At 39.2% G+C, this 14208-nt stretch overlaps 1 protein-coding gene across 2 annotated transcripts in view; it reads left to right on the forward strand.

Annotated features, from left to right (window-relative positions):
* LOC139755108 (nephrin-like) overlaps positions 1–13365 on the forward strand; it is a 65588-nt gene extending 52223 nt beyond the window's left edge. For both annotated transcript variants that reach the window (XM_071673240.1, XM_071673241.1), the window contains 8 exons: positions 2564–2739; positions 3481–3645; positions 4704–4817; positions 5073–5217; positions 6216–6371; positions 8997–9142; positions 10437–11145; positions 11653–13365. In XM_071673240.1, the coding sequence (XP_071529341.1) occupies positions 2564–2739; positions 3481–3645; positions 4704–4817; positions 5073–5217; positions 6216–6371; positions 8997–9142; positions 10437–11145; positions 11653–12821 (2780 nt within the window). In that variant the 3' untranslated portion in view covers positions 12822–13365. The remainder of the gene's footprint in view (positions 1–2563; positions 2740–3480; positions 3646–4703; positions 4818–5072; positions 5218–6215; positions 6372–8996; positions 9143–10436; positions 11146–11652) is intronic.
* Positions 13366–14208: the final 843 nt, after the last annotated feature.

Below are 14208 nucleotides of genomic sequence, written 5' to 3' on the forward strand. Positions count from 1 at the left end.
ATCGTATCTTTAATTTTTGAAACAAGAAATTTTTTGAGCCATAAAATACTCTTCAATTTTCATCATTTTTGTCGTAAAAATAGATTTCCCTTAAAAACTCTCTATAAGCAGTATTTTTCTTAGTGAACACAAATCTGATGTTAGAATTTCGTTTACTCATCTTTATTTTAATCAATTAGGCTGTTAAATGAAGTCAAATTTATGATATTTTCTCCATTGCATCGTATTTAACAACGTATATATCTGTAACTGAGAGCATTATCATATAGTTTCTATGATTATTTCAATTATAGAAGTGTTTGAGTACCGTATCTTTCAATTTTGAAACAAAAAATTTTTTCAGCTAAAAAATACCCTGAACTATTACCTTCAATTTTTATCATTTTTGTCGGAAAAATAGATTGCCTTTAAAAACTCACTATAAGCAGTATTTCTCATGGAGAATACAAATCTGGTGTTAAAATTTTGTTTACTCGTCTTTATAAAAATCAATTAAGCGATTAAATGAAGTCTATTTTGAAATATTTCTCCTTTGCATCGTATTTATTGGTATATATCGGTAACTAAGAGCATTAAGGTGTATTTTCCATGATCATTTCAAGTATAGAAGTGTTTGAATATCTTATATTTGAATTTTGAAACAAAAAGTTTTTCGAGTTAAAAAGTATTTTTAATCTTTAAATCTTTAGCATTTTTGTCAGAAAAATAGATTTCCTTTAAAGGCTCATTAAAAGAAGTGTTTTTGATGCTGAATACAAATCTTGTGTAAGAATATCATTTAGTCGTCTTCATGACATTCAATGAAGCTCTTAAAGAAAGTCAATTTCAAATATATATACTGCTCCTTTGCATTGTATTTACCGGCGACTAAAAGCATTAATACATATTTTCCTTGATTATTTCAAGAGTAGAATAGTTGGAATATCGCATCTCTCAGTCATGAAACAAAAAGATTTTTAAGCTAAAAAATCCCTGGACTATTCCTTTCAAATTTTTGCATTTTTGACAGAAAAACTGATTTCCTTTAAAAGCTCATTAAAACAAGTATTTTTCACGCTGGATGCAAATGTGGTTAGAGCAATATAATTTAGTCGTCTTCATAACGTTCAATTAAGCTCTTAAATAAAGTCAACTTTAAATATATTCTGCTCTATTGCATCGTATTTACTGAATACGTATCGGTGACTAAGAGTATCAATGCATATTTTCCATGATTATTTCAAGAATAGACTAGCTTCAATTTCTAATCTTTCATTTTTGAAACAAAAAGTTTTTTTTGAGCTAAAAGATACTCTAAACTATTACCTTCAATTTTTATAATTTTTGTCGGAATAATAGATTTCCTTTAAATACTCTCTATAACCAGTATTGGTCACGGTGAATAGAAATATGATGTTAAAATTTCGTTTAATCGTCTTTATAACGATCTATTAAGTTGTTAAATGAAGTCAGTTTTTAAAATATTTTCTCCTCTGCATCGTATTTATTAGTATATGTCGGTAACTGAGAGCATTATGATATATTTTCCATGATTATTTCAAGTGTAAAAGTGTTTGTATCTTATCTTTAAATTTTGAAACAAATAGTCTTTTGAGCTAAAAAATATCCGAACTATTATCTTCAATTTTTATCATTTTTGTCAGCAAAGTAGATTTCCTTCAAAGGCTCATTAAAAGAAGTATTTTTCATGCAGAATACAAATCTGGTATTAAAATTTCATTTTAATCGTCTTTATGATATTCAATCAAGCTCTTAAAGAGTCAATTTTAAATATGTTCTGATCATTTCCATCGCATTTATCACATGTTTACCAAATGGCGTCCTAGCTTCGTCTCTTCGATGTATATCTACTGACTTATATTTCTCTCTTGTGTCTCCCCTGATGATGTGATTATTACACGAAAGTGCACGTGGGAACTTATCGTGTTCCATTTTCCCCGTGGACTCATAGGAATATCTTGATCACGCGCAAAATTGTGATACTTTCCAACATATATATATATATATATATATATATATATATATATATATATATATATATATATATATATATATTTATATATATATCGTTTATATAAAATGGTCTTGATTAGGGTGTCGGTCGCCCGTGCCATCTGAGCTGACAAAGATAGGAAAGAAATTGTTATGCACTAACAGATTTATAACTGTCCATGAACACATTCCATAAAAGGACTTTCCTTCCCTTATTTCATAAGGGTTTCTAACCACTGTCCTATCATACGACTTGGGAGTTCTTAGTCCCTTGCATCCAATGAAAATATACTAAAACTCACGGAAGCGTGTCAGTCTAGTTTAACATACCCCTGCTCTGCGCGGTAGCTAGCATCCCCCACTGTACCTTCCTAAAGCAATCTCTGATCATATTCCCTGCTCTTCTTAGCCTAGGATGAGAACAACACATCAGGATATATCCTGAGATGGTCCTGTATAATGCAATATGAAGGATGTAGAATATCCAACCAGCTGTCAAAAACGGCAGACAGTCTTCGAGATATCCAATGCAATGTATGTAAATGCTCATCGCCCTCACCACCACTCTCAGAACCTGTGGCGTTAGCTGAGGAGGGAGTAGGTTCAAGCGGGTCCTGGGCGGCACTGGGAGGCAGAGGGCAACTCGTCTGTCATGTAAGGGCGGCCCCGTCACCATCCTTCGTGTGGACTACTCAAGATGGTCGCGACATCCACAGCGACGACAAGTATAACATCCGGAAGCCAGAGGTGAGTCGAGACTGGACACTATTTTGAGTCAACCAGACAGGAAAGTTCGGGAACATGGGTAAGGCAACAGCACATTTATAGAAAACGCACGATGTTTAGTCAACCCAGACAGGAAATTCTGAGAACTTTATAAAGCAATAGCGCATTCATATAAAACGTATGATATTTAGAACAAAACTTACAACTATGATTCAAAATGAACTTTACGAATCTGTGTAATCACCCAAGCGATAATCAAGATTCTCCTGAACACCAGTAGCTAACTAGCTACCGTCTGCTACCCAAATGTTTTCAAGAAATAATGTTATTATGCATATTTCCCAAATGTAAGAGTTATGCCTATGTATGTTAGTCGGTTATTCATAAATATGGTTTAATATTGCTATTCATAACACCTATTGTACATCACCTTCAACAATATTTTTCAAAATAAAAATAAATGGTATATAGAATATTGCTATGGAAGAATTAGTTTTAGTTGGTTTCGTGGTTTGTCAAGCGCATATAACCAGAAACCTTTTGTGCCAATCGATTTTGTAAAACCCCCATAAGATATAGACGCCCAGTGCCCTGACTTAAATTCCCTACCCTTAAACTAGATTTTATACGTGGATCTACCCTAAATTTACCCCTTGAGCTTATCTTGCAACCCTTAAGCATGATTTATAGCATCCTAAATTCTGTGAGCGGACTTCTCTAACCCGAGACTAGATTTTTTTAAGAAATGTACTACGTGAACAGCTCGTGGACGGACTGGTGCTGTGGGCGTCAGTGCTGGAGGTGGGAGGCGTGACACCGCAGGACTATGGCCAGTACCGGTGCTCCGCCACCAACGTGCTAGGCTCCGGCGCTACCATCCTCACTCTCCACCCTCCCAAGCCACCCCAGCAACCCACTAACTTCACCGTAAGTACTTCAGTGCTTTACAGACTCTGATAATCATAAACATAAATCATCATTTCTTTATATTCATCTAAGGATCAATTGTTTATCCTGACTGTTCCTCGGTAAGGTGGGAAATAAAGAACGGATATGAAAAAATTTTAACTTCATAGATTTGTATGCACTCGGAACTCATTTTGTCTCTCATACAGTGGTCAAGTACCACTCCCTTCTATAACATTTGTTTGAAACTTTCGGTGAACAATCACTATCTTAAAATTTTCCAACACTTGAGTCTCGTACCAAGGCATATAATAATACAGGGTGATTCAGTGAATGACTTCCTTATTCTTCAGGATTTCTCCTACTTCGACCTGCATTAAGGTTTTTAATGACTCTCTTTACATAAGGATCACTTCCACAACCAGTACCATATAAAGTCTATACAGATTAACTAAACTAAACAGTCATGATGGAGTGTTCACTCCCAGTGTCCTACCATGATTCTCTTCTGCTCTGGAAAGTGAAACCTAATTTTTTTTTCTGAATTCACCTAAAATACGCGCATCTCCGATACGTTTCATTAACGTAACATCTGCCATTATCAACCTCAAATATATAATTTTGATTACTCCAACGTTAAAACACTATGTTGTACGCATCGGCTGGTCTTATTTCAAAAATGAGTGGAGAGAAAGTTGTCTCTATACCCAGCCCTCCTAAATGAGGCTTGACCATCAGTGCCACCAAAACATCTCATTAGCTAGTCGGTATTAAAAAAAAAATGAAAATTCATAAAGTAATTTACTGCTCACGTCAATACCCTGTATTACGGCATTTAGTTCAGGGTTGGGAGAGAACATATACCTATTTATTATAAATGTATGAGCGAATACTTACATGATGTCAATTTGTGTGCTTCAGATCTTACACATACATCATCCTATCCATTACCGACCTATTCTAGACATGAACTAGACAACGGACCGTCGAAAAACAAGAGACCCATAGCATGCAAAGATCTTTTAATTGTGATGACAACTGGTCTAAGCTTAATTAAGCCTTTACATTTCGATCACCAGGTCGTCAGCATCAGCAACGCGTCTGTTTCGCTAGGCTGGTCGCCGAACCCTGAGGATGAGATGCCTGTTGGCTTCACCGTGAGGTACAGGGCGGCCGGCACGCTACTCTACCAGGTAAATGTCTGGCACGGACATCAGGAATGACAGGAAATGTCATATATTCCACACTTCATACTTCCAAGTTGTTCCACAAGTCCACAACTCTGGTGAATTCATGCATAGCTTCCTTGCGTTCCTCTATACACACTCTCTTGCTTCGCTTCCATTTTTGTTCCTATTGTTTTGATTGTTTGCTGGCTCAAAAAGAAACTTTTTTTGTACTGAAGTCTTCGCTTATGTGTTGTTCTACTGCCTCCTCAACTCCGCCAGTACGTCAACATCTCTGAGGGTAGTGCCACTGAGGCCAGGGTCTCAGGACTGTCTCCAGGCGTCGAGTATAACTTTAGTGTCCAAGCGAGGAACGACCAAGGGGGTTCCCGCTACGTCACACCACCCATCACAGTTACCACACTGGGTGAGTCACCAGCATTTCTAGTCTACGTTAGATATTTGAGTAATAATAATGTATTTGTCATCAGTTCTTGTGTTCTTGATTACTTATACAACAGTACTTCATATAAGACAGAAGCGTTTCATCTCTATTGATCATGCAGACAATATGAGGCCGACCCATACATATTCTTGCAAAGTCTGCAGCAGCTGGTATCACTGCAATGCACGCTTCCCTCCCTCACCATGTTGTGGATGGGATCCGTTTTCGTTTGAGGGTAAACTTTTTTAATCTCAATCCTCAGTACATTACAGTCCTCTTTTTCGCCCTTCCAGCATTTCTGAGAACCGGCAGCGCTTTTCATATAGAAGGCAGCCAGACGACAGTCAACCCAGTTGCTTATTCTGTCTCTCTGTCGCTGGTCGATGATCAGGTACCTGGCGTAAGCTAGGATGTGTATATTTGTGTGTATACATTTTATACATACAAGGTCAAGAGACGGGGCAACACGTGCGTAAAACTTTCTCCTCGGAACTAATAATCACGTACATATACATACACAGTCTCCGTGGTGTAGCGATTAGAGGTACTGACTAATAGTTAGAACGGGCCCGCTTGGGGTCCGGTCCTGTACGGGTTCGAATCCTGGGTGCAGTAATCGGCTCACACCCCCAATTCAGGTGTTCATCCTCCTCCGTGGCTGGTCGATAAATGGGCACCTGGCTTAGGATGGGGTGCGTATGTGTGTTTGTATACACATACAGGATTGAATACATGGTATATATATGTACAAGGTCAAGGAACGGGACAATACGTGTATGAATCTCTCTCCCAATAACACACAAAACAGTATTCTCACACACACAGACATGACCAGAAGGACATACACAGAGACCACAAACACACAAAGAGACAGCGAAAACAGACACACATCCAAGACAGTCTACCCGACCGTAATGTGCAATAAGCTTACACAAGCAGATTACTTTGGCGAGTACAGCCTGTCTTGCTGTCGTCAACAGGGAGTTCAGCGACCACTGGCCCGGGAGGCACCTACCGCCTGACTAGCCTCCTCCTCCTGGTGGTGGTCATGTCTGCCGTGGCTCTCCTGGCCCTCAATATCGCCATCATCGCCTGCATCCTGAGACGCCACAGGAGAAAAAGAAGCTCCGTCAGATGTGAGTTACAGGGAGTGGCAAAGGGAGAGAGTTAAGGATCTCCTTTATATAAGAGTACGAGGTTTTATTTTCATGGTGTCTTACTTCTTAATCTCTAACCATCTGTTTTTCTCATACAGGGTTTGGAATCACTTCCTCAACTTAATGGAATTCACCTCTGCCTTATCTAATTTACACTGTGTCTACTTGTCTCGTTGCTATAAGAATAGTTTTTGATTTCTCACCTCGCCTTCCAATACATCAGTCTATTATTGCGTCTCATTCTACGTCTAAAGAACTGTCTTCTGCTTACGTAGGAAATATATAGAAAGATTTAGGAACCCAAAGATAACATGTGTCCTCTCACCCATTAGAGAGTGGGTGGTTCAAGATTTTTCTTCCGTTCCTCATCTCTCCTTCAGATGTAGTACTGTCCTTAAGCATTATGTTAAGCACTTTCTAGCAACAGCAAGAACTTGCTTGTCTGTGGAAACCAGGCTTTTGATGCGTATTCTTATTCTGGGTTGAAATCATCTTTCAGAGAAATTTTCTGACGTTTTTCTTGTCGTGTATGTTGAAGTCAGCCTTTATTTATAGGAATGTCACGATACTGTGCAACTTCCCGCAGTCCTTAAGTCCTTACGGGATCATTCCTTTAGCCTTCCTCCTTAACAATGCTCACTGCCCGGTTCGTACGCACAATCTTTCCCACCTTTACAACCTTGTCTTTCATTATATCGTAGTCCATTCTCCAATGATTTCTTAACATCTTTCCATGGATTTCTGCAAGTTCTACATGAAATTACCTATCTGTAATTATAGGTAATATAATACCCAAACTCGTATCACCCGTTCTCATCAGCACATTTCTACAGTTCTATCATATATATGTTGAGACATTCCCTGCTGCCTTATTCACTTCTTTCCAGATTTCTACAATGCTGCAGCTCTGAAATAAGTTTACAGCCCTTAATCTTTACTCAGTTTCAAGTTATTAGCCCTAAGATGGAATATGCCACAACAACACAGTCTCCTTACTTGAGAGGCATAATATACACTACTTGAAAGCGGCCCTGGGGAGGGAAAGCAACAAAGAATGCCATTTTCAGCAGCTGTTCAGATCCAATGAAGAAACTGAGCAGAAATCATCTTGCATGTCTACAGAGAGAAGAGCAATTCTCTAACTTTCCAGTGAATACTGCAGTGTGTCCCTCGAAGATTATATTTCATTTTCTTTTTTCTAATCACTTTCTCAGTAATCTTTTTGTGCCCTTTATTACCACTCTACTCCCTAAGAGTTATATATTCCCTCATCATCCCGTACAAACGACTCATCCCGAAAGTTTCCTTACGAGAATATATATATATATATATATATATATATATATATATATATATATATATATATATATATTTTCTTTCTTTCATACTATTCGCCATTTCCCGCATCAGCGAGGTAGCGTTGAGAACAGAGGACTGGGCCCTTGAGGGAATATCCTCACCTGGGCCCCTTCTCTGTTCCCCCTTTTGGAAAAAAAAAAAAAAAAAGTGAGAGGGGAGGATTTCCAGCCCCCCGCTCCCTCCCCTTTTAGTCGCCTTCTACGACACGCAGGGAATACGTGGGAAGTATTCTTTCTCCCCTATCCCCAGGGATAACATATATATATATATATATATATATATATATATATATATATATATATATATATATATATATATATATATATATTCCTATGAGTCCACGGGGAAAATGAAACACGATAAGTTCCCAAGTGCACTTTCGTGTAATAATCACATCATCAGGGGAGACACAGGAGAGAAATATAAGTCAGTTGACTAATGCCCAGACAACCAGCCAACCAATCAGCCAACATACCTGCCTACTTAAAATGGTATACCAGCCACTCCACAGGTCTTAACATTTACTACGTGTCCTTTGTCAACTACTATCGTGAAATGTCTGCCAGTCACTACCACTCTCCTTGTTTCAACTTCTACCTTCCCCAGTTGCCTGTTGTTTGTAAAACAGACCCGATGTTCATCGGCAGCACTGCTTTTAACTCGTTTTCAGACTCACTCTGTTATCAGACTTCCCTTCCCGGCTTCAACCATTTACCATAAACTCAAAATTTCAATAGACCTATGGCTATCTCTGCTTACACTCTAGGTAAGCTAAATAAATCTTTAAATTTTCTCATTATTTTTCTATTACAGAACTTCATTCATTACTTTCAGCGACTTCTTGACACAAAGAATGACTTTTATCCTCCCTATTGCACAAATATTTTCTTTACAAAATGCTTCTTGATCAATAAAATTCAGTCAGTCCCTTGTGCTTCGTTGTGTGAATGATGACAACGAATGTGTATACATATGTAAGCAATGAGATTAAATAATACACGAAATATTTCAACTAAATATAATCACGAGGGCTATTAGTAAAATAAAGACCTCAAGAGAAATACTGATCTGATATAAATATATGTAAAAATAAATAAGTCTAGCAAATATAGATCTGTGCATCTCAACCTATTCTTACTACGCAAATATTTGCAAACATATTATATTGGAAGTAAAGAAAACTGTAATCTATCACACGGACAGTCCTTCCTATTCATCAGTTATATCCTACTCCTCCCTCGGCAGCATCGTCTTCGACGAAAACCACCTCGCTAGCCACCCACGGCAACACACCGACTTCCAGCCCCGAAGATCACCAGCACCACCACCACCACCATCACGTCATCATGTCCCTGGACAAAGGATCCCCTAAAGCTGCCAGAAGCCATCAGGTAAGCCTCACACCTTCATAACATTCAACATCAAAATCTCGATTTCATGAAGGTCTGAACGATTCATCGAAACCCCAAATCAAGACGGAGTTGATTCTTGTTTCGTCTGGATGTTCGAATCCCCTTAAATCAAAACGATGTTGATCCTTGTTTCGTTTGCATTTTAGAATCTCAAGTGAAGCGGTGTTGACTCTAGTTTTGGTTGGATGTTAGAACCTAGTGAAGCGGTATGTTCGACCCCGAAGTGAAGCAGTGTTTACTCTTGTTTGTTTCCTTTGAACATTCAAACCCCATGCGAAGAGGCGTTGAATCTTCTTTCGTTTACATGTTGACTGTTTCATCTGAGTGGTGAACTGCGTTTCGTACGTGTTGGTTTGTGATGAAGGACTTGTGATCTAACTGGTGTTCTCAAGTCACGTTTAAGTATTGACCTGATGAATATTTCGCTTTAAATCCACGACCGATATTATTTGCGTCTCCTTAGCTACTTGAAAAGTTTCTCATATTCTACTCTTTTTAATATGAACGTATTTCTAGTCTTACCACACTGATATATGATTTTCATATCTCCTTTACGATCTCAAACAATCTCGAAGTGACCTAGTAACGGTCTGTTGTTTGAATTCCTTTGTATTCCTTTGTTTGTTCTTCATATGTTAGCAATTGGGCAGCTGGTACAGGACTTCTTATAAGAATAGTTCATTAAACCTAAACATCAACGCTGGTCTGAAATTATATTACAAAAAGGCTTCACATCAACACTAATAAAGACAAAGGATTTCTTAAAAGTCTTTCCAAACTTGTGAAAGTTTTCCATCAAAAATTTTCAGATAATCCTGGTGTATGTCCTTCAAAGAAATCTGGGTGTTTTGAGTTGCAAGAAAGGCAAAACTATGCAAGTTAATGTTGGATCGTTGCATATGAATGTCTCGTAAAATTCGAACCCGATTTCACGACCTTTAGTTCAATTAATGTTCACACTGGTATCCAATTTACTCCCATACACACATCCATGAGCATGAGGTAGTTCATACAAGTTTATGGTATGTAGTTTGAACGTTTGTTGAACTAAAGGAAAATACCGTACTCTTCAAAATAGAGTCGGGACATGTAGGAAATGTATATGGAAAAACGGGATTTTTTTCATGAGAAACCTAACCATGGAATAAAGAATAAAGAAAAAACTACAATATCAAAAACTTTAAGTTAGTTATTCAGCATTTCAGACCAACTGTCTCTCACAAATCTCTCTGTGACTAAGATTAAACGAACCATTTTAATGTTTTCGTTGCAGGTAGGGCAACAAACAGGCAAATGTGCTGGCAAGCACAAGGGTCTCAGGTGCCCTGCCTCACCATGCAACAAATGCGGTGTTGGCAAGCACTACAAAACTCTCAAGAAGTCTCAGGGACCCTTCCTGAGCAACGGTAGGATACCACAGGGTGGCCAAGCACTCAAAAAACAAAATAAGAAGAATGAAAGCACGTTCTCCCAGAATCGACTATCTGGAAATGGCAAAACGTCCAACCATAAAAAGGGAAAATTCCATTCCACCATCATCCCTGAGGCTTGTTCGTTAATCCCCAAGGCCAAGGAAAACAGACTGTCGCAGATGCAAGAGAGAAACTCCGGTGAGGAAGACGACGACGATCAAGCCTCCGTGTCTTCACACGAGAGTGCCGACACCGCCATCTTCTGCAGCGGCAATAATGTCCATCCACTCCCTCCACCAGGAGACCAGCAGGTGTCCCCACAGGCTCCCCGGGGACTCGGTGCCGCGTCGTACGCCCATCAGGGTACTCAAGGGTTGCGCCAGCGTCAACAACAGAGCAGGAGGAACCAGCACCAGCAGCAGCCCCTGCAGGTCCAGGAGACATCATCGGGTCATCATCCCCCATGGCAAACACCGCAGGCTCATCATTCAGACGCAAGACATACCGATGTCCATCATTCCACCAGTCAGTACCAGGATCAGAATTATCACCAGGCGTACGTGCCAGGAGGTAAGATTATTTGTAGATCACAAGGGATGCACCTTGAGTCTATAATACCAACTATAGTGTGAAGGTAGTAACGGTAAAAAATGTAGCCAGACTGATGAAAAAAAAAAAAAGAAATCAACGAATCTCTATCCTTCAGTCTAAGCACAAAGAAAGTGTTGAATGATAAATATTAAGAATAAATCATTTCAATAATATGTTTTTACCAAATTTTTCTTGTCCTTAAATATAGAATTTACGGTAGTTATCAATTCCTTGCATATCAGTTCCATGCATGACAGAAATCGTCTTCAACCACATATTCTATCATAGTCTGTCAAAAACTTGCGCCATTGAGAACTGTCTGTAAACATCTAAATCTTATTCCTACATTATACATTACTCAACCATAATAATGTTATAGTATTCTGTATATATTGTTCTAGCCACATCTATGTACACTGTGTAAAACCTCTTTTAAGAGAATGAATATTTCTCAAAAGACATTAATCTTTTCAATTTCCTAAACAGGACCAGGTCCAGACTCGAGTCCACACAGCTACCGTCACTCATCACCAGCAATGTCAATCACTAAAAAATCTGATAAACAGGGCTACACTCAAAGCACCACCACAACTTTAACAGATGGCAAACCACTCCACAAGTCACCCAGATCATCAACCGACACCAGATCATACCATCAACAGCCTGATTCACCAACCAGGGCTCATCAGCGTCATCTACCACCTGACTCGCCACCATCAACCACCTTTCATCAATACCATTCATCACCTGAAACACCAAGCAGGTCTGGGCACCAGCGCGTACCTCCATCCTCACCATCTAGACCCCAGCAGCGCCATATACAACCTGCTTCAACTAAGGTCCAGCACCGTCATCTACCACCTGATTCTCCACCAAGAGCTCAGAGAATTCTCCTCCCGTCAAACTCGCCAACAAGAACCCAACACCATCCTACACCACCGGATTCACCAACAAGAGCACCACATCGCCGCATACAACCACCCTCACCAACCACACTCCAACAACACCGTCTACCTACAGATTCCCCGCCCAAGCCACAACGGCGCATCCCACACGAATCACCGAACCGAACCCAACATCGGTTACCGCCTGAATCACCAACTAGAGTCCAACATCGTCCTCCACCCGTCCCTCCTAAATCAAGTCAACATCGCCCTCCGCCCTCACCATCTAAGTTAGGTTTTCCACAACAGCCTATCTCACCCCGTCTACGGAAAAAAATCGCTCCCTCCGCTCGGCCTAGCTCTGCCCAGTACAGCCATACACCCAGCCATATGAACCTGAAACAACAGAGTCTCAGACACAGCAACCCTATATCTTCTGAAACTCACTACATCAACTACGAGGTCCCTAGTAGTCTGCATCATGAGTACCCTCATTATGAGATGATGGACCCCGCAAACACTGCAGATCCAAGAGACACGCACCGAATCCTTCTATATCTGGTAACTCACCGCGGCAAAACAGAACTCAGTTCGACAGTCGCCTTCCCCAAGGAACGACAGTGTCTCAGTCCGTGCCTAGTGCGGTCCAAACTATCAGGGACACCCACGCTCCTATGGCGACCAGCTCGCCCATCTCAACTGCACGTCGGTCCAGATTCCCTGACGACTTCATATGGCAGGGAAGTTCTGGCAGATCGTAACGATCTCTAGTCAAGTGTACCGAGTGAAAACGGAAAATAGTAAAAAAAAAGAAAAAAAACTCACAAAGAATTGAAACTCAAAGAAAATTCATCTCAGATTCAGTCATGTTACGTACTGCGAAATATGAACTGAAACGCTTTGGACTAAAGAAAACTAATTCATTTCTGAAACTTACACAAGAAATCTTGAAGGAAATGGTTATGTTTACGGCAAAATAAACAACCAATGGTAAACAATCTCATCATACCGAGGTTATCGAAAGTCTTCCGGTCCGCTGTTTACTGTGTTTCCTTCCTAATAATGTTACCACGAAAGACCTGTACTTCAGCATAATTCAAGAATGAAAAGCCGAATCCAGTAAAATGAACAAGTCATCAATGAACTGCCATATAGAAGTCTCTGAGGGAAATATGATTCGTCATAAAATGCCCGACCATTTTTGATGTGGATCCTACTCAAGTGGATTATCTGCAAATATGTGGCATTCCTTCCTGTTGACAGCTGAAATTAAAGTGAAACATAAAAAAAAACGCCTTTAAAGTTGATCTTGTTATATATATATATATATATATATATATATATATATATATATATATATATATATATATATATATATTAGCCGGATGAAATTTTCTTTATCCTTACAAATAAACACCACAGACTTTATATGTGTTTGGTGTAAATATTTACTTTTTGTATCAAAATATAAAAATGTAAGTATAAATTCAATTTCTTTATCCAAAAAAATATTTACTACTATGATATTTCACATTCGATTACAGCTGTAACTCTTCCTACGGACAACTGTATGAAGTCTTTTCATCTTAAGTATCTAAGTACTGGTTGTTCCGACCTGGGTAACACTGTCTTCCAAATATGTGTTGTCTAATCAGGTAATGTGAATATTATGGCTGGTTAAGTGGACACAACAAATAAACACTGTGTATTCCCTAAGATTACACATTCTTTATTCAGTACTAAAATCGAGATAAAATTATGACTTGCGTTCTTTCTGTTGAAGTATGTAGTGTGTAGCACCTTGCAAAGTGTCATATTCTAATCTTCTATCTTTAAACTCTATTTGCATATACATCAGGTGAATCGGATGCATTTAGTCTCGCCGTCCAAGGATACAACATACGGGGTATCTCAATGGAAGATGACTTTGTGTACCAGGGGTTCCCAGCTCTAACCTCACACGAAAGCAAAGAGAAAGGATACTTAGCTAAGTTTCAGCCCATCATACCACCTACCTTTTGCATCTTGCTAGAAAGAGAGAAATCGCAGAAACACTCAGTCCAAGTGATTTCGAACGCGCGAGCTCACGATTTCATACGCAACAAAGAAAGGAATTATATCATACATTGTGGAGCTGCAAACATTAGTATATCGGCTT

The sequence above is a fragment of the Panulirus ornatus genome, chromosome 18 (assembly GCF_036320965.1).
Source record: "Panulirus ornatus isolate Po-2019 chromosome 18, ASM3632096v1, whole genome shotgun sequence".
In the NCBI taxonomy this organism is placed as follows: Eukaryota; Metazoa; Arthropoda; class Malacostraca; order Decapoda; family Palinuridae; genus Panulirus; species Panulirus ornatus.